General features: G+C 41.2%; 1 protein-coding gene across 1 annotated transcript in view; it reads left to right on the forward strand.

Moving 5' to 3' along the window:
• LOC136826835 (early endosome antigen 1-like) overlaps positions 1-23973 on the forward strand; it is a 64598-nt gene that overhangs the window by 22308 nt on the left and 18317 nt on the right. The window contains exons 4-6 of the mRNA XM_067084315.1: positions 6129-6364; positions 15013-15121; positions 16023-21027. Coding sequence (XP_066940416.1) covers positions 6129-6364; positions 15013-15121; positions 16023-21027 — 5350 coding nt within the window. The remainder of the gene's footprint in view (positions 1-6128; positions 6365-15012; positions 15122-16022; positions 21028-23973) is intronic.

Genomic DNA, 23973 nt, shown 5'->3' on the forward strand with positions numbered 1-23973 from the left:
CATCAGGTAGGTTGCATTTCGCTATTTCAGAGGCTGAGAATATGTATAAGAGTTTGATTAATGCTATCAAAGCTATGCCCTTCAGTGAAATTGTAGTGAACATAGTTGAACAGTGCTTGAATAAGTTTGGTGAACTTCTTCCTCCTTTGGCCAGGGATCCATTTGTTAAGGCCTCAGGGTTTTTAGCTTCCCTAGACAAGGTGTTTCTTGATGTGATATGGGAGCTATCCCATGTTGTGAGCAACCTTCAAGTTCACAGAAGAGAGCAGCTTTGCTCTTTGCCAGTTCCTTCAGCCTCTCCCCTTAGTAAACAGTTTAATTTCAGCACATCTTTTGGGGAAGATTATTGATGAAAAATTGTCTGTGTCCATAAGCTCAGAGACTGAGAAGATAGAGAATAGGTTTTTTATCCATGAGTCCCAAGCATCTTCCCCCTCTTCTAAAATTTTAAACGTCCTTTGGGCAGTGCTACCTCCTTTACTAGGTCTTCCTTTCCAAGTGCTGGAAGGAGGAAAGTATCCTTTTGCCAGCAAAGTTCTAAATCCTGTTCTGCAAGGGAGGGAAGTTTATCTCCTCTTATACGTATTAAAAATTCAAAGTCTAATAAAGATAGCTCCTTGAGCCCTTAGGTACCTGTGTGGGGGGCAGGTTAAGCCTCTTCACTCAATTATGGGATTGCTTAGGGTAGATGCTTGGTTAAGCAAAAATACTTTTGGAAAGCTGTTGCATTCCTTTCAGGAGTTCGCCTCCTCTGTCAATCCAGCCCATAGCCTTTCGGTCTTAGAAAGGCAACCCAGAGAAGAGAAGGTACATGAGTCAAGAAGTCTCTTCTCTGTTAGGGAAGGCAGCCAAAGAAAAAATACCGGATGCTTCACCAGGTTTTTACAAGAGGCTATTCCTAGTTCCAAAGGCAACGGGAGGTTGGAGGCCTGTCTTGGACATTTCCAAGCTCAGTCTCTATGTCCAACTGTCTCCTTTTTCCATGGAGTTGGCCTCCACGGTCTTTGCCACCTTGGAGAAAGAGGTATGGATGTTTATGGTGGACGTGAAAGATGCGTACTTTCATGTCCCCATTCACCAACGTTCAAGAAAGTTCCTACGCTTTGTCTTTTGGGGAAAGACTTACCAATTTTGAGCTCTTTGTTTTGGATTAAGTTCAGTACTTCAGGTTTTCACCAGGGTCTTATCCCCCTTCACGAAATGGCCTCACTTACTAGGAGTAAAGATACTTCTGTACCTGGACAATTGGATTCTCATTGCGAAGCCCAGGGAGGATTGTCTGAGGGCAAGAGAGCTAGTTCTAGGCTTAATGAAAGCTCTAGCGTCACTGATAAATGTAGCGAAGTCTTCACTGGAACCATCTCAAAGAGTGACCTACCTGGGCATGGTGATAAATTCTGTTTTTTTCAAGGTTTTTCCTATACGTGCTTGAGTAGGCAATCTCTTGTCAATCACTAGCAAATTTGCCTCCTCAGGAAGCATGCCAGGCAAATGCTGGCTGTCTCTTTTAGGTGATATGTCTTCTCTGGGGAAGTTAGTCCCAGGTGCTTGACTATGGATGAGACTGTTTCAGTTGAACTTGAGGAAGCACGGGCACAGAGAGTCACAGCAAATCCATGAGTTAGTGCCCTGGAACACAGATCTGTTCTGTTACCTTAGTTGGTGGATGTCTTAAGTGACACTGCTTGCAGGGAAGTCTATAGAGCCCCCAAGCCCAGACATTTCACTGTATTCAGATGCCTCGGACAAGGGCTGGGGTATAGTTATGGCGAATCAGATTGTTTCCAGATTATGGTTACCAGTTGAAATAAATCTGCAACATAAACTCCAAGGAGTTGTCGGCTACCCAGAAGGGGCTGCAGAGGCTGGAAAGTGCAGTGACCAACAAAGTGATTTCTGTCTTCTCGGACAACTCGGCATCTCTGTCGTACCTAAGAAGACAAGGGGCCATGAAATCAGAAACATTAGTAGCCATTACCATGGATTTACTCCTCTGGATGGAGGAGAGGGACATTGTCCTAATGCCTCAGTTTGTACCCGGTCAATTGAATGTTCTGGCAGACAAGCTAAGTCGTCCGAGACAGGTACTCCTCCACGAATGGATGTTAAACGCGACTGTGTGCAAGGCAATTTGGAAAGAGTTCAGCCAACCTCCCTTCAGTCTCTTCGCAACGAAGATGAATCATCGTCTCCAATTGTACGTCTCACCAGTTCTGGACCCTCAAGCAAGGTCAGTAGACGCTAAGGCTTTAGACTGGACAAACCTATTCGTATATGCTTCCTCCGTTTCCGGTGTTGAAGGAAGTGCTCAAGAAAATGAAGGAATCCTGGAACACCACCATGACTCTAATCACACCTTGGTAGCCAAGTAGGCATTGGTTTACAGACCTCTAGAAATGTTGATAGAAGTTTCCAGACAAATGACCTTTTTTGGACAAATCTACTTCGACAGACAGGGACAGGAAGGCTGCACAAAAATGTCAATGTGCTTCGTCTGACCGCTTGGAAACTGTCGACAGGCTCCTCAGTGCTAGAGGCTTTTCAAAGTCACCTAGGGACTCTGTCCCCGCTGCAAGGAGAAAGTCCACTAATATATTATATCAGAAATAGTGGGAACTGTATAGATTATGGTGCAAGTCCAGGAGCAGTTTATGTCTTCACACCAGCATTGATAATGTAATTAAGTTTTCGTGATTCTTAAGATATGTGAAAGGTTTGTCTGTTGCCTCCATCATAGGCTATGAATCCATGCTTGCTTCTGTTTTAAGGCATACTGGATTTGATATTTCAAAGGATGTTGACTTAAGTGAAGCTGTTCACTCATTTCACCTGGAAATGCTGAAGGTTCTTCAGAAACCTCTTTCATGGAACCTAGACGTCTTACAACACCTTAGAGGCCCTTCTTTTGAGCCCCTGAGAGAGGCTTCTCTCAAGGCTTTTTTTTTGAAAACCCTCTTTCTAGTGGCCTTGGCTTCAGCCAAAAGAATAAATGAATTGCAAGCGATATCATCGTTAGGGTTTTCATGTACTGGAGCAGAATGATCTTTTCTGGCTTCCTTTTGTGCCAAGAACGATGTTAAGGCCAAAGCTCTTCCTAGAGTTTTCTCTATCCCTTCGCTAGAAACTCTAACTCTTGCGGAAAGAGAGCTAGTTTTAATGCCCTGTTAGGGCTGAAGTATTATATGTCCCATCTTAAACCTGTCAGGAAGCTGTTTAGGAACCTGTTTTGTTCAGTCAGGAAGCCTGAGTTTCCTATGTCTACAAATGCCATGGCTTTCTTGGTTAAGTCCTTAATTCTGAAGGGACACCATGCAGTCTCTCCAGAGGTTTGTCCTCTTTTGAAGGTGAAACCACATGATGTCAGAGCAGTTGGCTACATTTATTAGTTTTCACCAGCACCTCTCTCTAGACCATCTAGTCTTGGCAGCACAGTGGAGGTGTAGCTCTGTATTTGTTTCCAACTACTTGAGGGACATTGAGATCCAGTACGAAGGCTGCCGTACGCTAACACCTCTGGTTTCAGCAGGGGAGATTATCTCCTAGTCTTTTCTTTGTGTCACAAACAGATAAGGTTCTCTCTAGCTACCTTTTTCCTGGGTAAAGGGGAACTGTATGTGATGAGTTTGTACATGGTAGTTTACTCAACTTTATTTGGATCATTTTGTCTGTAGTTATCCTTGCTTTGTTTGTTCTTGGATGAGGGCAAACAGTCTCTCTTTTTTTTTTTTTAGGGTAAATTATGTTATTTTATGTAGTAGAGCCATGGAGGAAGCTACCCTGAGATGATTAAGTACCACTTTTCATCCAACTTGGGCTTGTTGTTTTTGGTGTGAGGTGCCACAGCAACTTGATTAAGTAGGTGGTGACTCTTGAGGGATCATAGTTTAGTTGTTGTTGTAGCTCCCGTCAGCTCTGCAGACACAGGGGCCAATAAATTGCCATTCTGAGTTGAACATCATCAACCAATGGCCACATTTGGGGTTCACATTCCACCTCCTAAGATAGCAGATCTCACTTATAAAGATCCTCATCTGACAAATACTTGCCATGGAACCACATTCCTCAGGTAAGCAACAGTGAGGATAATTCAGTTATAGGGAATCTCTTGTCCGCCTCCAGCACACAATGTTGGAGTCAGCTAAATGATAGAGGATAAGTTTCACATTAAAAATAATGATTTTTATGACAAAGTCAATATTTTAGGTACTTACCCTCTATCATTGAAACCCTCCCTCCTCCCCTCTTAAGAGATTAAGAGTAGACTGAGCAACCGAAACATTTGCTGTTATGTAGGGTGGGGGAGTAACTATTGGGAGTGTTCATTAACGATTGTTTTAATTTTAAAACTTGTTGAACCTGCTCCTAAGTAGTCGCAGATAAAGCTAGATGGTAGAGGGTAAGTACCTAAAAAATTGATTTTATCATAAAAATCATTAGGTATTTTTAGTGATGGGCTCCTTTATTTTTGTCTATCCACAAGTTTTTTATCTTGACTTTTGGTGTGGACAGAGGGACTTATAAATCACTTTTTCTGTATTAAAAAGTTTACTTGCTTGAAACATTTAAAGACAAATAATGATAATGTAGATGCATAATTTATGACCCCTTTTAATTATCATTATAAATTTGTATAATGAGACCATTGTCCCATCCCCAGACTCATTTGGCTTCCCCAAAGAATTTGTGCTTGGATGAGTAAAAAATAGAGTAAAAATAAAGAAGTTGGACAGCTAGATAAGAAGAGTTCAGACGATGATAAAAAGTACTGAAATGCTTATACACATGAATGATTGTTGTGCAAGTGGTGCATGGAGAAGCTGAATTTAATATGCATGTATGCTTATGCAGAGAATTATATTTTGAGCCAGCCTATGTTTTCTTGTTTATATTGGTGTAATTATTGTTTTGCAATGATGTTAGCAAAGCCTTAAAGAGGTATTTTCTTATTGAGTCAGCTGGTTTACAGTTTCTTATTTATTCATCATTTTACAAAAAATTTGAAGTGGTAATGGTATCCAAAAATTGTAGGAAATTTATAAGATGAGCTTCTAATTTATGGCTGGTGTACATATATCCTTAAGTATGCATTTTTAAAGGCTCCAATCTGCTTTCCAAGTCCAACAGTTTAAGAGCAGCATTGTGCACAGTGGATTAAACTTTTTTCAATTCTCCATGGGCATTTTGATGTGCAAGTCAGAGTTAGGTTTTATATGAATTAGAAGTTTGTGAAATAAGGTATAAACTATTTTGTCTTTTGGAAAAAATTTCAAGGATTTTATGTCACATTAGGAATCGTACTTAGTGCATAAAGATATTAGCAAGGATAATGATGACAAGATTATTAACTGCATAAAGAGGTTAGTGAGGACAATGATGAAAGGATTATTTTACTGTCATTGATGCATATTGTGTAAAATTTATAGTTTTGGAATGTAAAACTGACTAGGGATGTGCTTTACTGCAAAAACAATGACACCCCAACAGAACACCTATATGGGCTGTAGAGGGTCACCTTTGCCAATTGCCCCTCAGACTTTTCCCCATTTAGCTGTCCAACTTCTTAGACATGGTTTTAATTCCATTTTCTTGTTGCTTAAAACCAAATCTTTCGAGTAAGCCAAATGAATTTAGTAATGTGACCAAGTGGATTTGTTAACCTGTGAGGTATAAACAAAGCTCAAGCTCTTTCTTTACCTTACATTAAAATGTAGTCTATTCAAGTTTTCATAGCAATACGTGGTACTGAGGTTACTTATTAAATATCAGTTTTTGGTGTTTTCTTAAAAGAAAATTATTTTTGGTACAATAATGCTAGGCATTTTAAGTCTTTTTTTCTAATTACACACCCAGTGGGTTAAACTCCAGTATGTACTTCATAATAATGATAATATTACAGTAATGATGATGTACTCTACCCCTAATGTCTTCTATCCCCTCCAGCAAAAGTGACTGTTATAATGAGAGAACCAAGCACTGGAATGTAGTGACACTTTTTTGTAAATTTTTTAGTTACGTTGTAAAAATATAGCATTGCAATGAAGTTCACATTCAAATTTTTGATTGCTTTTATATATATGTATGTATTGTGTAGTTGTTGCTTTATATCAAATGTTTATATTTCCTGTTAGACACAAACATTTGGAGCAGCGACGTAAGCTTATCTAGCGGTAGTGGCACTAGCAGCACTGGTTGTGCGAGGGATAGGGCTGGTAGTAGTGGTGTTGGTGGTGGAAGTAGTAACCATCATCGTCTGGTAGTTCCTGAAGTCCATCGATTTGGCTATAACCCACCATGTGCAGGTTCTCCCCATGACCTGGCTTCCTGCCCTGTAGCCTCAGTTTCAGCTACTCAGAAAGGTCCCCAGGTGAGGAGATCAACCTTTGGAATTCTCTTTGGTACCCTCTATACTTTGTGTCATAACCAGGAATAATTTGATCCTGTACAGTCAGATAAAAATTCTTGATTTTACCATTGACTGTAGATAAAGTTTTTCATTCATAAGTACCCATTTTTTATTTGATTTTGAAAATGAATTTTAAAAGCTTGCTAATTATTGCTTGCATGCTGTCACTACTGGAAATACACCACAAAAGTTTGCAAGTTTTAGTGTTTCTAGAACTGCCATAGAGTTAGTCCAAAAATTTCCTTGGCTAGCAGATCAACTACTGTACTTCTCATGAAGCTAGATAAATGAATTCTGCTGAATCCATGCTCATGTTGGCAGTAGTATAGATAAGTTTAACTTATAAATTCTCGTAAAATAAAAACATTGGTTAAATACATTATGCTTCAACACATTTTTGTCAAATTTCACTTTGTTTATCCTAAGAAAATCTAATTCCAACTACTGCTGCCACTTTATTTGTTGGCTTAAATTCCATACTTTCTACCATGAGTCTGCTGTCCTCTTGCTTGAAATCTGTATTGTGATCCATTTTGCTGTAAAGAATCGGGAAAAGACCATTAAATGCCAAATGCTTGTTTCAAAGTACAGCTACCATGTGTAAAGAATTTTACAATTTTTTATTTCTCGCTGAATATAAAATTGGGCCTAAAATATTTGTTCTTCTATCCTGATTTTTCTAGTCCTGGGAACAGTTTCTTCAGTTATTCAAGAAATTATTTTTCTGCCAATACTTATTTTTCTTTCGGTTTAGCTGGGTATTACTGTGATGAGCACTGAGTTTAAAAGATTAGTTTTTTATGATATTGAGAAAATCCAGTGTTTCTGTGGAATACAAGAACTGTTTGGCATGTTTAGGATGATTTTGTATATAGTAATCCATTGGTTATTCAAAGTACAGTAATTGGGCCAAGCCATATTGGGATGTTGGAAATATCAGATATATGTACAGTACATAGTCATCAAGCTTTGCCTATCACAGACATTAGCACAGTTATACAGTATTTTGTGTTCTCATGGGAAGATTATAGAAATGCAAACAAAGGAAAGGAAAGGTGACCAATTTTTTATATGAAGTTTTACAAAATACAGTAGTGCTGTATGTTTAATATGACAGGGAATACATTGTGCTGCCAGTTCACATTTAATTTTTAGATTTATGCCTTTTTTTTGTTTGTTCCGACACTATATACAAACCGTCGGTTCTTTACATTAGGAATTACTTTCAGCATAGGCTGGAAACAGCCGTTAAACTCTTGAGCAAGGTGGTTAGGCAGTAACTACCGCCAGGTAGGCGGGAATACCTGCCTGCCTGGATGTAAACATTCCAGTTTGCCTTTGGCTGTCATGTGTTGCAGACTTGGCTTCGGATCTCTCTGCCTGACTGTCGTTAAGCGCTTATTATCTTGGTGGGATCTTAATGTATTTTTCTGTATATATTACGTGTGTTTGATATTTATTAATACAAACCCACGATTTGTGATAACCTTGCTTAGCCATCGTTCCCCTGCGCTGTGTCTTGGGTTTGATGGCCAAGGGCGTATTTAAAGGAGCGTAACCGAGTGGTAATGCTTCTCTTCCAGTAGTCCTTTATTTAGATACTGAAGGCGTTCCCCTGTACGTTCGGAGATATTAGATTGGGACGTAATATCTTCGCTCCCATACATTGATTGGGAAGTAAGAGTTCACTTCCCTTCTGGGGCTCCTGCCCTCTGTGTACAAGGGCATGACTACTTCCTTCCTACTTGTGCTGAGTGTTGTTTTTCACCGCCTGCGCTTAGAGGGTTGCGGGGTGGGTGGGAGGTTGCAGGCGTCGTCTGTAAGTTATGCTTCCATGGCGCCCTTGGTGGCCTCCCCCCCCCTCCGTCTCCCCTTTCTCCTTCTCCTTTGCCCTCCTTGCTTGCTTGTCATGCAAAGGCTGCGAGGGGGGGGATGGCGGGCGGTCGGGTGACCTCTTCTTGGGTACCTCCTCTCGCTGCGTAGAGCAGTTACCCTCGTAGCGAAAGGAGTTTCCCTCTCTAATCAGCTTTGCTTTTCTTTCTGGTTGACGGTGAGCATTTCAGACAGCAGTAGTTGGCTGGATATCTCAGGGGATATCTAGCATGAAAGAGTCCCGACGTTCATTTAGTGTTGCTTCGGGATCGACCACAATACCTGACTGGATGACATAGTTCCATGTCGGGATCGTTCCGACTCTGTTCCACCGATGTGGAGCGATCGCTGTCATTGCTGGCCTTCATATATGCTGTGGCAATTCCTCTGGCATATCTGTGGTCCATCTGCTCCTGCTGTTCCCTGTGTTGTACTCCTGTTAACTCGATGACAGTCTCTGGGCGGCTCTTCCTGGTCTCCTGCTGCAGCTGTCCTGATCGTTCCTGTCACTGCAGGTGACTTTCATGTGACGTTCCTGGCTGTTGCAGTAGCTCCTGCCTTCCAAACTGCTTCCATAGCTCCTGCATCGGCTGTCTTGATCATGCGTACTGCGTCTCTTGGTGGTCGTACCCTGGGCCGCTTCCGTTGTATTCCTGCCAGCTGCCCCGGAGGTTACGATGTCCGCCATCCTGTAGAAGATGTTGGCATGAAGGTGAAGGAAGTCGCCCTGTGGAAAGTGATGTTTCTGGCGGTTGCAGTAGCTCCTGCCTTCCGAACCGCTGCCGTAGCTCCTGCATCAGCTGTCCTGATCACGCCTGCTGCTTCTCTTGGTGGTCGTGTCCTGGGCCGCTTCCATTGTGTTCCTGCCTGACTGCCCTGGAGGTTACCATGTTTCGTGTCCACCATCCTGTTGGAGATGTTGGAGTGGAGGTGAAGAAAGTCGCCCTGTGGAAGTAGCGCCGTCTTCTTCATCTTATCTTCAATTTCGTCTTCTGCTGCCCCTTCCCTTCCTCTCCCAAGGTCCAAGGGGGTCCCGGGAATTGGACAGACCTCCGTTGGCCGAAGGAGAGGAAGGCTGCTTCTTCCCCTTGATGCCCTTGGACGTCTAGGGACTGCCTCCTTCCGAGGAGGCAGTGGGTCTCTCGTTGGCTCTTCCCGACCTTCAGGTTAAGAAACCGATTTGCATACCCCTGGGTTTAGTGTTTCGGGAGCCACGGGCGCGCAGACCCCGGTTTGCGATCCCGTTCCCAGCCCTAGAGGTTTGCCTCTAAGACGGGGGCTGCTTAGGGCACTCATTCGTGAGCCGCTCTGAGTCCTCGAGATTCTATGGAATGGAAAGAGAAACCCACAAGATTCTTATGTATAACTTGTTTACTGGTTAATATTTACATATTACACTGATCTCGAGCACTTTCAGGTCCTAACTGTGACCCTTTTTCAAGAGATGAGGTAGTCAGGCTGGTGCTCGAGATCAAAGTAATATGTAAATATTTACCAGTAAACAAGTTATACACAAGAATCTTGTGGGTTTCTCTTTCCATCTTCAGAAGAAAACTGAAAGAAGTTTTTGTTTGGTTCATTCTATGGAATATCGAGTGTCCCAGTCTGGTCTGTAGAGTATTTCCTCAGCCCAGTTCGGGAGCAGTGCGAGAGAAAGGGCCGAGGCACCCAGGTGTCTCAGCTCTTCCTGACAGCACCACAAGCACTCCCCAAGTGCTTGCCAGTGCTCAGTCGGGTTCCCAGCCTGGTATCTCGATCCTGTCGGTTCGAACACCAGAAGAAGCAGGGAAGAGATTCCCTTCGGGAGTCCTGTGGGACTTCTAAGGGGCTGACTCTCTTTCAGGAGACAAGTTTCTCTCGTTGGCTCTTCCCGCCTTGGGGTGGGAACCAATTTGTATTCTCCTGTGGGGTCTGGCGTTTCGGGGGCCGCGAGAGCGCGGCTTCAAGAGGCCTCGCCCTCGTTGCCAGTCTTGGAAGTCTGCGTCTAAGACTGGTTCTGTGCCTGGCTCTTTCGATCTCTTAGAAAAGTGAAAGCAGCCGCTCCCTATTTTTGGGAATCTTGTGGTTAGCTCGAAGTCTATGAATCATGAGCGCTCTCCTGACAAGAGGCACAGGACGAGAGAAAGTGCTGAGATACCCAGGTGTCTGGGAGCCGAGACACCAGGTGTTTGGGAGCCGAGATGTCAGGTATCTCAATACTGCCCGCCAACTGCTTCGGTTGCTCGTCCGGGTTTCATACTTGTGTCCTGCACCTTAGGGTTCTAGCATGCAGGGTAGCAGACACAGAATTCCCCTTTGAACCTTCTTCTCAAGGGGCCTTGGCCTCGAAGGAGTTTAGGGTTCAGGAAACTAGCAATAGTTCACGGCAGACGAGTTCCGCCCTGTCCAGTTCCGATTGTGTTCGGGCGATTGGCTCGGCTCGGCTCGGCCCCTGGTCGTGCTTACGAGACTGGCTTGGCCCGGCTTGCTCGGCTTGCTTGCTTCGCCCAGCCCTTGGTTGTGCTTGCGAGAAGACTGGCTCAGCTCTGCTTGGCTCGGCTCGCCCCGCCTGCCTTCCAGTCCACCGCATACCTCCCAGTCTGGATTGCGTTCGCTTGATCGGCTCGGCTCGGTGTGGCTCGGCTCAGCCCCACTCGGTTTTTTCCGAGTCGGGTTCTCGGCTCTGTTCGAGTGAACTTTTTGCTCTTCCCAGGAAAGCACTTTGCCACGGCACAAGCACTCTTCTTTCCCCGTGTAGTGGTAATCTCCTTCGGTTGATTATCGCTCACGGTCCACTTCTCCTGCTGGTCTTACTGGCAGGACAGGTAGGGGTACTCTTTCTCCTCACCTGTTCTCTTTTCCCCTCGTTTGTTCTGAGAGGCGCGAGATGGACAAAGAGAGCTCTTCGGAGTTTGGCTTCCTGGCGTGCTTTGGTTGTCAGTGCCCCAATTGTCTCGTAGTACAACCAGGTAGCCGAGGAGGGTTTCATGGGATCTATCAAGGCTCCCTCCAAGGGGAGAGGTACAGGAGTTTCATGCTTCAGAAGTTTTGATTGCCCTCGTTTTTTTGGAGAACTTTGTGCTGATTCGTCAGCGCGAGGATCCCCGGGACAGGACTGTGACTCCCCCAATGAATAATCTTCATCGCTCGCAACCCTTGCAGTTTCCGAGGGGCTGAGAGTGTCGGGGCCACCGTGGTCCTTGGACAATGGCCAAGCCCTTGGGGCCTTAGTTATCTCGACTCGATGTAGAGTTCAAGCCAGCTCCCCTCAACTCCTAAGAAGTCCCAGGCTTTGATAGAAGATTGCGGAACATAGCCTCTCCTACCCTTCTAGGAAAATGCGCATAACTGTGTCTCTTCCCACCCTCTTTCCCATAAGGGAGGTGGGAAGAAGGGAAGAGAGAAAGAAGTATCGACCGGGAAGAAGTTTTACTACTGCAGATTCCTTGATGCAATGATACTTATCAAGTCTCTGGAGCTGGCAGCGACATTACTGAGACCTTGGAATGGATTCCTCCAGGAGAAGTATCTATTTCCCTTAGGTCTTGGCAATTCTTTTCATCCCACTTCCTCTCTTGTGCTCCCGATTTGGGAAATGCCAGCCCGGCTAGAGCTAATTGTCTCGGTATCCTGTCATCTTGCAGAAGCTTCCCCATGGCGGAGAATGGAAGTCTGCTTCCATTCCTCTGTCCATCTTTCCTCTTTGAAGTATGAGGAAGTAGGTAGGCTAATGCTTGATTGAAGGAACCTTCGAATATGCTTGCATATTCCCCTCACATCATGTGTCTACTTACGGATTCACTGATCGAGGAATAGGCTCACACCTGTAAGACTTTGTCTTGAAGGTGTGTGACTGAGACCATTAGTACCTTCTCATTACCATCCTGGGCTCAGGGCAGCCTTCTTGCCTTCCAAGAATTCAGGATGAGTTTTGCGACTGGTTCGTTGAACAACAAACTGCAGTAGTGGCATTTGTTGACAAACAAGAGAGAATCGTTTTTTCCTCCTGTTTCATCTGTCAACATTTGCAGGTACTCGAGTGTTCTATAGCTCACTCGACATCTCAATTAGCCAGATGCATCCCCGGTGGGGATGTATTGGCAGGCGAGCTTGGCCTTGGGTTTGAGTGATCGGGATGGAACGTGCTGCTCACTTGAAGATTCACGAAGAGATTGCTCGACTGAGAAATCCCTACCATCTTTGTGTTGCCTCCCTGCACAGGTCGGTAGTTTTTTCTCACTCCTTCATACCAGACCCAGGAGCCGCTACAGCGAGGCATGCTGTCTTTATGGGAAACTTGATATCTACATTTTTCCCTCTGTATTTGTCTGTTTCGCTGGGGGTTCTCAAGCATTGCTCACCCCAAGTTACAGACAAGTGCTGGAAGACTTCGCCTCTCACCTGACCTGATAGCCGAGGCATTGAGAAGAGTTCTGCTTGACCCAACCTCCTGTAGCAGGTACACAAGAAGCAGTTCTTTGGGCAGCACATCCTGGTGCGTTCGGGACTGGGAGACCTTCCAGCTTCCCTTGCAAGCATAGGCTTTCTCGCCGAGTGGCAGCGGTTATAGCTGGATATCTCTTGAAGTCCTCTGCAAGACTCCCAGGGACTGGAGCCATCTTCGCTGGTGGGTGTCGTTGCGGAACTCCTTCACGGGTCAGAGTCGCTCTTCAAGTCTGGACTTCCTCATCTTCTCTGCTGAGGGTTGCTTCTTTCCCTTTCATTTGTGAAGAATGTAGTCCCTTGTGACCTAGTCTTCTATCTGAAGTAGCCTTCTTCTCCTCAGTCAAGATTTAGCTATGGATGAGAAGCTTCCTCAGTCTTGCTGTCCCAGGGAACTGTTCCCTGGGTGGCATGTGACTCTCGTTTAGGGTTCCAGTCCCATACTGGAAGCAAGACGTGGTCTTATAGACCACACTCGTCTTCCTATGGTCTTGCCCACAGGCCCTTGGAACCTTTTTTCCTTGGCCCTGTGGTGGCTGCTCAACAAGTTGTGTTTTCTTACCCGGCTCCTTCAAGAGGACAAGTAGCATCTTGCCTAAGGTGTTGGTTCTGGAAGTGAGAAGGATACCGAGAGTGACTGGCCTCTCTTCCTCTTCCTTCCCTGTCCTTCTACTTCTCCTCCTTCGGGATGAGAATAGGACTCGAACCAACACGTTCTGGACCTGGCGCTGATGCGGTAAGACTACACATCGAGCACCCGTTCTATTTTTCTCCTAGAATCATAGAAGCAATTCCGCTCCTTCCTCTAGCAAGGGGAGGAAGGAGAGTCTGGCAATAAGGGAAACCCTATCTCAGCTTTTCCTTTCTGCCTCCGACTCAAAGATTCTTCCAGCCTATTTCGTATGAGTCACGTTTCCTCACTCATGCGAAAAGGTCCAGTATCTGACATTTGATCTTGCAGTTCCTACACTCCGATCAACATGTCAGAGGTTCGGGTACTTCTCCTTGCTCTTTCGACCAGGAGTAGCAGCCCAGGTGTGCAGAACCCCAGTCAGTTCAGGAGATTCACTCAGATTCTTCCCTCGAACCAGTGAGTCTTCCTAATGTAAAGGACCGACAGTTTGTATATCATGTCGGAACAAATCACAGTTTTTGAATGTAAATTATATTTTTCCTAACTATACAAACCTGAGGTCCTTTACATTACATATTATGCCCACGTCATGCCACCCCTCAATCTGAACCTGGACCGAAAGGCAAACTGGAATGTTTACATCCGGGCAGGTGGGTATTCCCGCCTACCTGGCGGTAGTTACTGCCTAACCACCTTGCTCAAGAGTTTAACGGCTGTTTCCAGCCTACGCTGAAAGTAATTCCTAACGTAAAGGACCTCAGGTTTGTATAGTTAGGAAAAATACAATTTACTTTAAAAAATTGTGATTTTTGTTTTATGGGTTTAGTCAGGTTAATCTGTACTATAGTTTCAGGTATTTGGACAAAAATTCCATTGTGACTAAGTAATCAAGTCTTCTGTTATTTATAAGAATGCTTAGTTTCAAAACTGGGAGGTTATGAAGGTTGCTCTATATCAGTTTATCTGATAGGTATTGAGTTTGTTGTTTCCTCTGTTATGTACTGTAAAATGGCACCTCCTATTGACTAACTGAAGGACTGAAGTACAGTAAAGTACCTTATTCTTCATATCTTGACATTTGCTTCTAAGTAACCTTGATTGCATATTGTAAGGAAATGTGCCAAACAGTCTGCAGCCAAGTTATTTGCCTTTTTTTATTTATACATTCTAACATTTTCTTTCTGTTTACTGTTCACTTATAGTTTGCCATAAATATTATGGTGCATTGTATGTGTGGTTCTTCCCGCTTCTGTGGTGGTTTTTTCCTTTTCAGCACAGGCTTGTTGCTTTTCATTGTATGTGTTATAATGTTTTTTGTGACTATATATTTTGTTTACGGTACTGTACTGTATATAGTATGTACAATATATTCATGCACTTTTTCTACATTAGGAAAATATTACAGTACTAACTTTTGTGCAGGGTAGTATTGCTTACTCATGCCACAAGCTTAGCTAAACCTCTGAGTGTATGCAAAGTCACTCGTGCTGAATGATTCTTATTGTAGTCTTAACAGACATCAGTGTGGTTGGTTTTGATATTGTGTGTTTTAATGTTTGATATTGATCACTGTTTGTTTTTATTTTGGGTGAATTGTAAATTTATAGTTATTAGCAGCCATATTCAAAGTGTTTTAAGTTATTTAGCACTTTTAACAGTAATTTTATGCAATTAATTTCAGGCTGAAAGACTGAGTGCAGGAAATAAAAGCCAGCTTGATGAGAGATACGATGCACTAAAAGCTCTTAGTCAAGCTTCTTCAGCTTTGGCTCTCACAGAGACATTGATAGGTAAGTTACTCTAACTATTTTTTCAAATTAGTAATCATATTTAGTTATGGTAAAGGAATGGTATTAAAAAAAGACCTTTTGATCATTGTGATTTGATACTTTTATTAAATTATTTAAATGATTATTGATAGTATTATATTTATATCGGGTGGGGGGTTCCGTTTCGACGGCATGACGATAAGCGAAAATTGCCAGTAACTGAAAATCGGCGCTCATTGGCGCCAATAACTGGGTATTGGCGTCGATAACCAGAGATCGGTGCCTCTGTTAGTTGGAAATCGATACTGAAAATTGACAGTTTTTGTCGCCAGACAAGCCCCGTAAAATCGGGAACTGTCTGTACTGTACATATAGGCAAACCATTTTACTAAAAACTTTCATGTTAGTGGGAAGTCTCAGTATAAGTAACTGTGTATAAAGATGACTATATCTGAAATTCATTCAAATTAATGTACAGTATTGTTTGTTGGTGAGATGGAATATTTATTAAGACCACCATACAAAGTAATCTTATCAAGAATTTATTACAGTATTATTTAAGCAAACATTAAAAAAAATACATTCCATTGATAAAAATCTGCATAAGAAATATACTTAATATGGCTTAATTAAAACAGTGAAACTGGAAAAACTGAATGACACTGAATGTAGTAGATTGGTCTGAATTTTAAATGCTGTAATTTTATAAGGTAGTATGCAGTATTAATAACGCTCCACTTTTTTACAAAAGTGAAATTACAACACAGAACTGTAATTTAATTTTTTATTAAAGTTTTGAAACATTTGGTTGCAAAACATTTGAAATATTTAATTGTAAATTCTTTAAAACATTTGTATGTGAAATATTTGAAAGAGCTGCTTGATTGTTGATTATAACATGGTGTTGAAACCTACTTTTCAGGACCCTTAAAGATCCCACCTGTCTCACAGGAAGTCATTGACGAGGTTGTGTGTAACATGGAAAAGAAGAAATCTTCCTTGTCATTTATTTACAATGGTAGTGCTCCAGAAAAAGAAAGGAATGCTAGTAACAAAAATCCCACTGGAGGAAGCATTGTACAAGCTCCTGAAAATAACGCAACCCCAGACTCAGTACTTTTTAATTCCTCCATTGGTGGGAAAAACAGTATTGGAAGTACAATTTATGGAGCCAAAATTCCAGTGAGCTCACTGTCATCTGTTCTTGAACCTGATATACATAAGATTTCAAGAAATGGTAAGGTACAAGACTCAAATTCTGTGCCACACATTCAGATAAACGCAAACAACACAAATAAAATAGATGTGAAAGGTAGCAGTGGTGATCCAGTTTTACAAATTGGAAGAATGGCCTCCTCTAGGGAAGGCTTAAGTACTAGCAGAGTGATTGCTGTTCCTGTTGGAATGAGTGATCATGGACCTGTAGAAGTGTACAAGGAAGTTCATCCTTATCCTGCTAGCTCTATTACCACTGTTGTTGAAAGATGCTCATACATAGGCCAGACACAGGTAGGTACACGACCTCCTTCTGGAACAAAGAGACGCAAAAAACTTAAAAATAAAAAGGGCAAGGAACCATATCTCTCACATTCATCTTTGGCAAGTGGGTCATCGGCCTGCTCTTCAGTTGCCAGTGATTGTACTGTGGTCTCTAAGAATAGCTCTGAGCTGACACCCACCACAAGAAGTGTAACATCTTCATCTAAATTGAGTCTTAATGACTCCCGAAGTGATTGTGGAGGTCCTGTAAGTAAGCCTATACTATCAGCTGCAATTATGCAAATGCGTCAAGCTTTGGAGTCTGTTTCTAATGTTTCTGATAACCGTTCTGATAAGTCCAGTGGCGGAGGGTTAGAAATTGCCTCCAACTTTTCAGATACTTCTTCAAACCTTTCAACACTTTCAGATCTCAGTGGGTATGAAGATGAGTACATTAGAATTAAAAAATTAGTGTCTGATGCTGTGATTCCTCCTGAGGATTATAAAAAACTTCTCGATAAAACAAATGCCAAATCCCAAGTGTCAAAGCCAGTGCCTTCAGTAGATTATGAGAAGATTATTCGTGATTTACATGCTCAAAAGGAAGACTTAGAAATTCAATTGCATAGACTCTCCATACAAGTCCAAAATGCTGTTAGAGAGAAAGAGCTCTACCAGCAGCAATTAGAATTAATGAATACCAAAATAACTGAAACAAATCAGAAACAATATTTTGAAGTTTTGAAACAAAGAGCCAACGTGGAGGGCCAATTGGAAATGCTGAAGCAGGAACTAGAAAACTCAGTTTATGAAAAGAGTCAGCTCCAGGCAAAAGTTACTGATTCCCTAAAAGAGGTTGAAACTTCAAAAAGTATAGCTGCAGCAGCAAAAGAAGCAGAATCTACTATGAGTGCAAGATTGCTTAAATTTGAAGATGCAAATAAGGACTTGGAAAAACAGCTAAAAATAGCTAATGATGAACTTGAAAAAATTAGTAGAGAGTTTGAAAAGACGACAGATGATCTTGCAGCTGCTCATGATAAGAATATAAACTTAGAGCAGAGTGTGATGCAATTACAAGAAAAAGACAGCTCTATGATGGCAGAAATAAAAGGGCTTAAGTCCCGAGTTACTCTTTTACAAGAGGAATGTCAGACCCATATTCATGCTGAACACAAAGCAGAAGCAGTTTCAAGTAAAATCTCTTCTGAACTAGAAGCTGCACAGAAATCAAGTCTCTGGTATCAAGAACAGTTGCACTTGTCTCAGACAGCAAGATCATGCTTGCAACAAGAATTGGTAGAGGCTAGGTCAAGTGTTGCCAAACTAACATCAGAAAAAGAGGCACTTGACCTGAGAGTGCAAACCCTTGTACGTGAAGCCGAAGATGGACAGGCACGGGCTGTTAGGGAGAAAGCTTCCCTGGTTGCACATCTCGAAGCACTGCAAGCTGATATGGCTGAACGTGAAGCTTTAGTGTCGCAGATGGAACGCGATCGGGGAAATGACACAAAGCTGATGGAGGATAGGCGACAAAGGTTAGAGCAAGACCGACACCGGATTCATAAACTGCGTCTTGATCTTTCAGATGCGGAAAGGCAGCTTGAGTCTCTGAAGGATGACCTGAAACACAAATGTATACTTATCTCAAAATATGAGAAGGAGTTGAAGGATTTAAGAACTTTGGAAGCAGTGAATCAAGAAGTACTTGCAGAAAGAGATGCTCGTATATTAAATCTTGAGCAGGCTCTTAGTGAAAACAAATTGCTTTTAAGCAATGCACAGCATGATGTGAAGCAGAAGGTCATTCTGATCAGTAGCTTGAAGGAAGAAAAGTCTAAACTTGAAGTTTCACTTGTAGCAGCTAACAATGAGAAGAGAGAAGTTGATGATGCTATCATCAAAGTTCGAGAAGACATGACGAAGTTATCTTCTAACTTTTACAGAATGAAGCATGACATAGCAGCAAAAGATAGGCAGCTGGAAGTTTTCAAAAAAGAAGTTGAAACTTTAAATCAATTGAAAGATAGTACAGAGAAAAAATATGAATTGCTGGAATTGAAAATGCAAGATAAAGTTGAGGAAAAGAAATATGCACAAGAGATTGAATCTCTGAAGAAAGAAAGTAAAGAATTACTAGATGAAAAAGTAAGAATAAATAAAGAATTAAATGAGGCCCTGCGCACCCTGAAAACATTAGAAATAGAAAAGAAGGGCTTAAATGAAGCTGTGAGATTAAGAGAAGAGCAGATCCAAAATATGCAAGGAAGCCTTGAGAACTATAGAGAAGCAATTCTTAAAAAGGATGAAGAACTTTATGTCATAAATGAACAGAACTCATCAATGGAAAAGTCATATGCAGAATTAAGACGTAACTGGGATGCTTTAAAGGAGGACAACATAGCTTTAAGGCAAGAAGCTGAAGCTTACACAGAACATGAGAAAGCTCAAAAGAGGGAATTGTTTGATTTGAGAGAGAGTGTGCAGAAGGAGAGAAAGTTGAAGCAAAACCTTGAAAAGAAAATGGAAAAGGCACTCAAATCTCAAGAAGAGGATAGGTTAAGAATGGAAAATGAAAAGTCAGATTTAGAAAAGAAATCACAGGAAATATCTTGTGCAACTAAGGTACTAAAAGAGGAAAATTTAAGGTTGCTGGAAGCAATTGAAGAGTTGAAAAATGACCATGCTGAGGTGTGTCGAGAATTACTAATTGAGAAGGAAGAGAAAGACAAAATAGAAATTAGATTAAAGGAGTGTGTGTCTGAATTTGATACCTTTAAGCAGGGTTCTACAAATAGTGCTGAAATGGTAAAAGTTTTAGAAAGTAGAATGGAAGTTTTGTTGAGGGAAAATAGTGAAATAACAAACAGGTTGTCATCAGTGCAAAATGAATATCCGGTAAAGATTTCTGAATTAGAGAACTTGTTGCAAGTGAAAGAAAAAGGCATAGTTGATGCAAACAAGATAATAGTGGAAAAAGATTTTCTTGTTGCAAAACTTAACCAAGAGAAGGTCCAGTCTTCAGCCCAGGTTAAAAATGTTTTGGAAGAAAATGACCAGCTCAAGAAGAAAATACTTCTTTTTGAAGATCAGAATAAGGAGAGTAAGAGTCAATTGGAACTCTCAGAGTCTTCAGGTAAAAAGCAAGGGAGAAATAAAGATTTGCTAAAAGAAATTAATGTACTTCAGGCAAGATGTCAGGACACAGAAACAAAACTTAAAGAAATGACTAAGCAAAAAGAAAACTTACAGACTACTATGAAAAACACCAAAAGGGAAAGTTTGTTAATGAAAGCCAAAATGAAGGAATTTGAGTCACTGAAAGCCAAGTGCAAAGAGCTTGAATCATCCAAAGTTAGCAGTCAAGACCTGCAGGCTTTTGAACTTAAATGTACCGAGATAGAATCAAAATTGAAATCTGAAGAAGAGAAAGTCTTATCCTTGGAAGCATCTTTAACTGACAAGGAGCATGTAATTGATGAATTGGAACAGAAAGGAAAGGATTTGGCTTCACAGATATGCAGTTTGAATGAAGTAAATAAAAACTTACAGCTTAAAGTCACTGCCTTGGAAGATATTTGTCAGAAATCTAAAGAAGAAATTACCCAATATCAGACTCGACTCAAGGTTGTAGAAAATGATAAAGATGAGTGGATGGTCAAATATGAGAGCTTGCGTGATATCATACCTGAGCGTGATACAAGCACTCAACCAGCTGTACAGCTTGGCTTTTTAGATAGCCAGGTGCTGAGTAGCAGCCAAGAAAGGCTTTCAGTGTCTCCACTAGACACCAGCACTGCAATTAGTGGTGCTCATACAGGTGTGGGGTTCCTAGGTGATATGTCAAAAGTAACAATAGCTAATGGTTCCCAGTTTGATAAAACTATGGCTGACCTTCAAGCTCAGGTTAACTTAACTTCCAAAGCCCTGCAAAGTAAAGAACAGCAGATTTGTGAGCTCCAAAACCAGATTAGTTTGCTTCAGTTGGGTGAATGTAGTAGCTCTAACCCAAGTGTCAAGTTGGAGGACCTACATGCTTATAAGGGAGAAATGATACCCATGCAGATTCACCAACAGCAAGTACAGTCTCTCTTAGAAAAAGTAAAGGAACTACAGGCTGTGAAAGAATGTATTGGTGCAGCAAAGAAAGAACCTGTTAGCGCAAAGGATGTTGTTAGTGATGAAGTTCAGGAGTTACTGAAAAAAGTAAAGGACTTGGAATCATCTCTTGATTCAAAACAGAACGAACTCGACAAATCTGAAACGAAAATTTCCGAGTTTCAAGAGAAACACCGACGGTACGAATCCAATGTTCGACTGTTGACTAGAAAGCTTAAGGAACACATGAAAGGAAGAAAGTCAGCAGAAAAGGAGATTCAACTTCAAGCAGAAAATCACCAGAGCTTAATGAATGAAGAGCATCAGAGGTACTCTGTGCTCAGGTGCAGGTAAGATCCTAAATGATTTCTGTTTAGTATACTGTATAAATTACTAATAATGTCTCATGCACTTTTAATTTTCTCTTACTAGAGGTCAGTAGGTGGTATCCTATGTAAAATATTATGTAGTTTTATGTTTGACTTTTTAAGAACCTGCATCATACAATGTCAAAGTCTCTTTTGAGTGATATTTATCAACACATACAGAAAAATTGTTTTGAGACTCGCCATAAAAAAATATATGTGTAACAATTGGCTTTATTAAGACTGAGATCATCAAACTTGTTGAGATTAGCCATAAAAAAAATAGTGTGTAACAGTTGACTTAAGACTGAGATCATCAAACTTATTGAGGTTAGCCATAAAAAAAGATATAGTGTGTAACAATTGGCTTTATTAAGATTGAGATCATCAACCTTGTTGAGACTAACCATAAAAAAATATATGCTGTAGTGTGTAACAGTTGACTTAAGACTGAGATCATCAAACTTGATTTTTATTGGCACTAAGATCATCAGACTTAAATAATTTCCAGTAAATCTTATATTAGAAAAATAAAGTGTGTAACTAATGCAAGAAAGTTAAGACAAATTCTTCTGTATAACAGCTGTATTTACAAAATTAAAAATCATAAGGTATACTTGTAAACAAGAAATCATAAGACTGTAAACTTTTGACCCATCACTTGTATACTTCCTGCATGTGTGGTCATTGAATGTCACAGACACAGCAGTCTTAGGTCTAACAGACAGAGAAAGTGGTGCAGGAATATTATTGAGCATGCACCATGTGGATCCTCAGCTCCACAGCACTTTTTGTGCTGTCTGGAGCTCTAGTTGCAAGTGCATTGACATCAAGATCATGTTTAATAACTAAAGATGTGGAGAGAGCTCTGTTTTCATGGTGTGGACTTGATTACATTGTTATAGGGCTTAGCCAATAATGATGTTCCTCGTTGGGCGAGGGTTTGCACCTTAGCCTAATGATAATAGGAATGGTGTTCCTCGTTGGGTGAGGGGGTTCTGTTCTCAGCTAGCACTCTGGTGACTGTGAGTTCGAATCTCCGACTGGCCAATGAAGAATAAGAGGAATTTATTTCTGGTGATAGAAATTCATTTCTTGCTATAATGTGGTTCAGATTCCACAATAAGCTGTAGGTCCCATTGCTAGGTAACCAGTTGGTTCTTAGCCACATAAAATAAATCTCATCCTTCGGGCCAGCCCTAGGAGAGCTGTTAATCAGCTCAGTGGTCTGGTTAAACTAAGGTATACTTAACTCAATAGGAACGGTTTCTAGAAATTGCATTTTTTTGGGTGTTTTCTGGAAAGTAGTCTAGATAAATCACTGGTCTGCCTGAGGTAAAGGCAAACTGCTTTCACCTGGTGCAGAAAATCATTTGTGGAAGAAGCAAGAGAAGAATGGTAGTGAGTAATGGGACTGTCTCAGCTGCCTGAGGTTTGTCCTTGCTGTGGAGTCATCTGCAAACAACAGTCCTCAAGAGCGTCAATCTCTAGTCTGTGTGAATCTCCTTGTTGACCCATTTCAAAGATGCAAAGGCTAGAAGATTGTCTTCTGTGAGAGATCTAACAGTGAGTCTTCATGCCATTGTTCATATGGTTACTTGATGAGGCTTCTCAGACCAAGAGACAGGTCTCAATTGGAAGTTTTGAACAACATACAATGAATGCTTTCTTCAGTGCTGGATGAGTTTTGTCAGAAGCCACCTTTATAGGTCAAGTTTTAGCCCTTTATGGTTAATACTGATATCTTCTTATGGGATCTAAGAAATATAAGGAAGTCTTCTATTGGAGGGATTGTGGATTTGATGGGATTAACACCCCTCTCACTACCCCAGCTAAAGAACTGGTTCTACTTATCTTGGTAATATTGATGGTTAGAACTCTAAAAGTACTTGCAGATGCTTTAGTTGCCTTAGGTGAAAATTCTGTGCTTTTGAGTCTCTGCTGAATAATTTTCACAGGAGAAGTAGTATCATTTATAGATTCCTGTGTGGTTGGTTACTGTCACCTAGATTGCAATTTTGGCAAATAGAGGGTTGATGAGATTGAAACAAACTTGAGTTTTTATATCAAGTTTTTTACAATCCCATCAGTCATATACAGTAGTGAGTTCCCCCTTCCCAACCCCATGAATAATGCAGCCTCATTCAAAATCTACATGAATTGTGAGGTAGGGATTGAGGGGTACCTATGCTTCCAAATGATACTGTACAAGTACTGTACCTTGAACATCATATTGTCTGTTAGACTGAAGACTTTTGATTCTGGATTTTTTGAAACTCCTAAATATGGGCAAAAATGGGATTTATTGGTTTGTATAAAAAAAAAACTAGTTTTCTATTATAAAAACTGTAATATGTTATGAGTTTGGGGTTTTTAATGTAAAAAGGAAAGTAAAATAATTGCAATGTATTTTTTAGGGACATGCAATTCCTGTATAAAAAAAAACATTGAGATTTATTGTAAAAAATGATATGCAGAAATGGTAAAAAGTGGTTTGGAATAGTTGTAAGCTTATTCACACATGAACTTCCATGTTTGGTCTGTGGACGCCATCAAACGCCTATTCATAATTAGCAAGAGCCATCTGGAGGGGTTTTTTAAATTCCATACATTTTTGCACAATGATAATCTGCACTTAAGTTCATTTTATTAAAAAGAAAAGAAGAGATTTTTTAACTTGGGCAAAGAATACAGTAGTAAGAGATTATTGTAGAGAAGCCTTTAAGGAGAAAACGTAGGTGATAAGGGCAAAGAGCTAAAAGTGGAAAGAATGGGATTAGACTCTTAATGCAGTAGAGAAAAAAAAAGAAAACATCTGGATGGCAAAGTGAATGTACCTTTTCTAGTGTTACTTATCCACTAGAGAAGGTACAAAAGGATCAAAGTATATATAGCTTGAAAGTAGAGTTAATTATGTTTTACAGGAAATTT

The sequence above is a fragment of the Macrobrachium rosenbergii genome, chromosome 41, assembly GCF_040412425.1.
Source record: "Macrobrachium rosenbergii isolate ZJJX-2024 chromosome 41, ASM4041242v1, whole genome shotgun sequence".
Lineage (NCBI taxonomy): Eukaryota > Metazoa > Arthropoda > Malacostraca > Decapoda > Palaemonidae > Macrobrachium > Macrobrachium rosenbergii.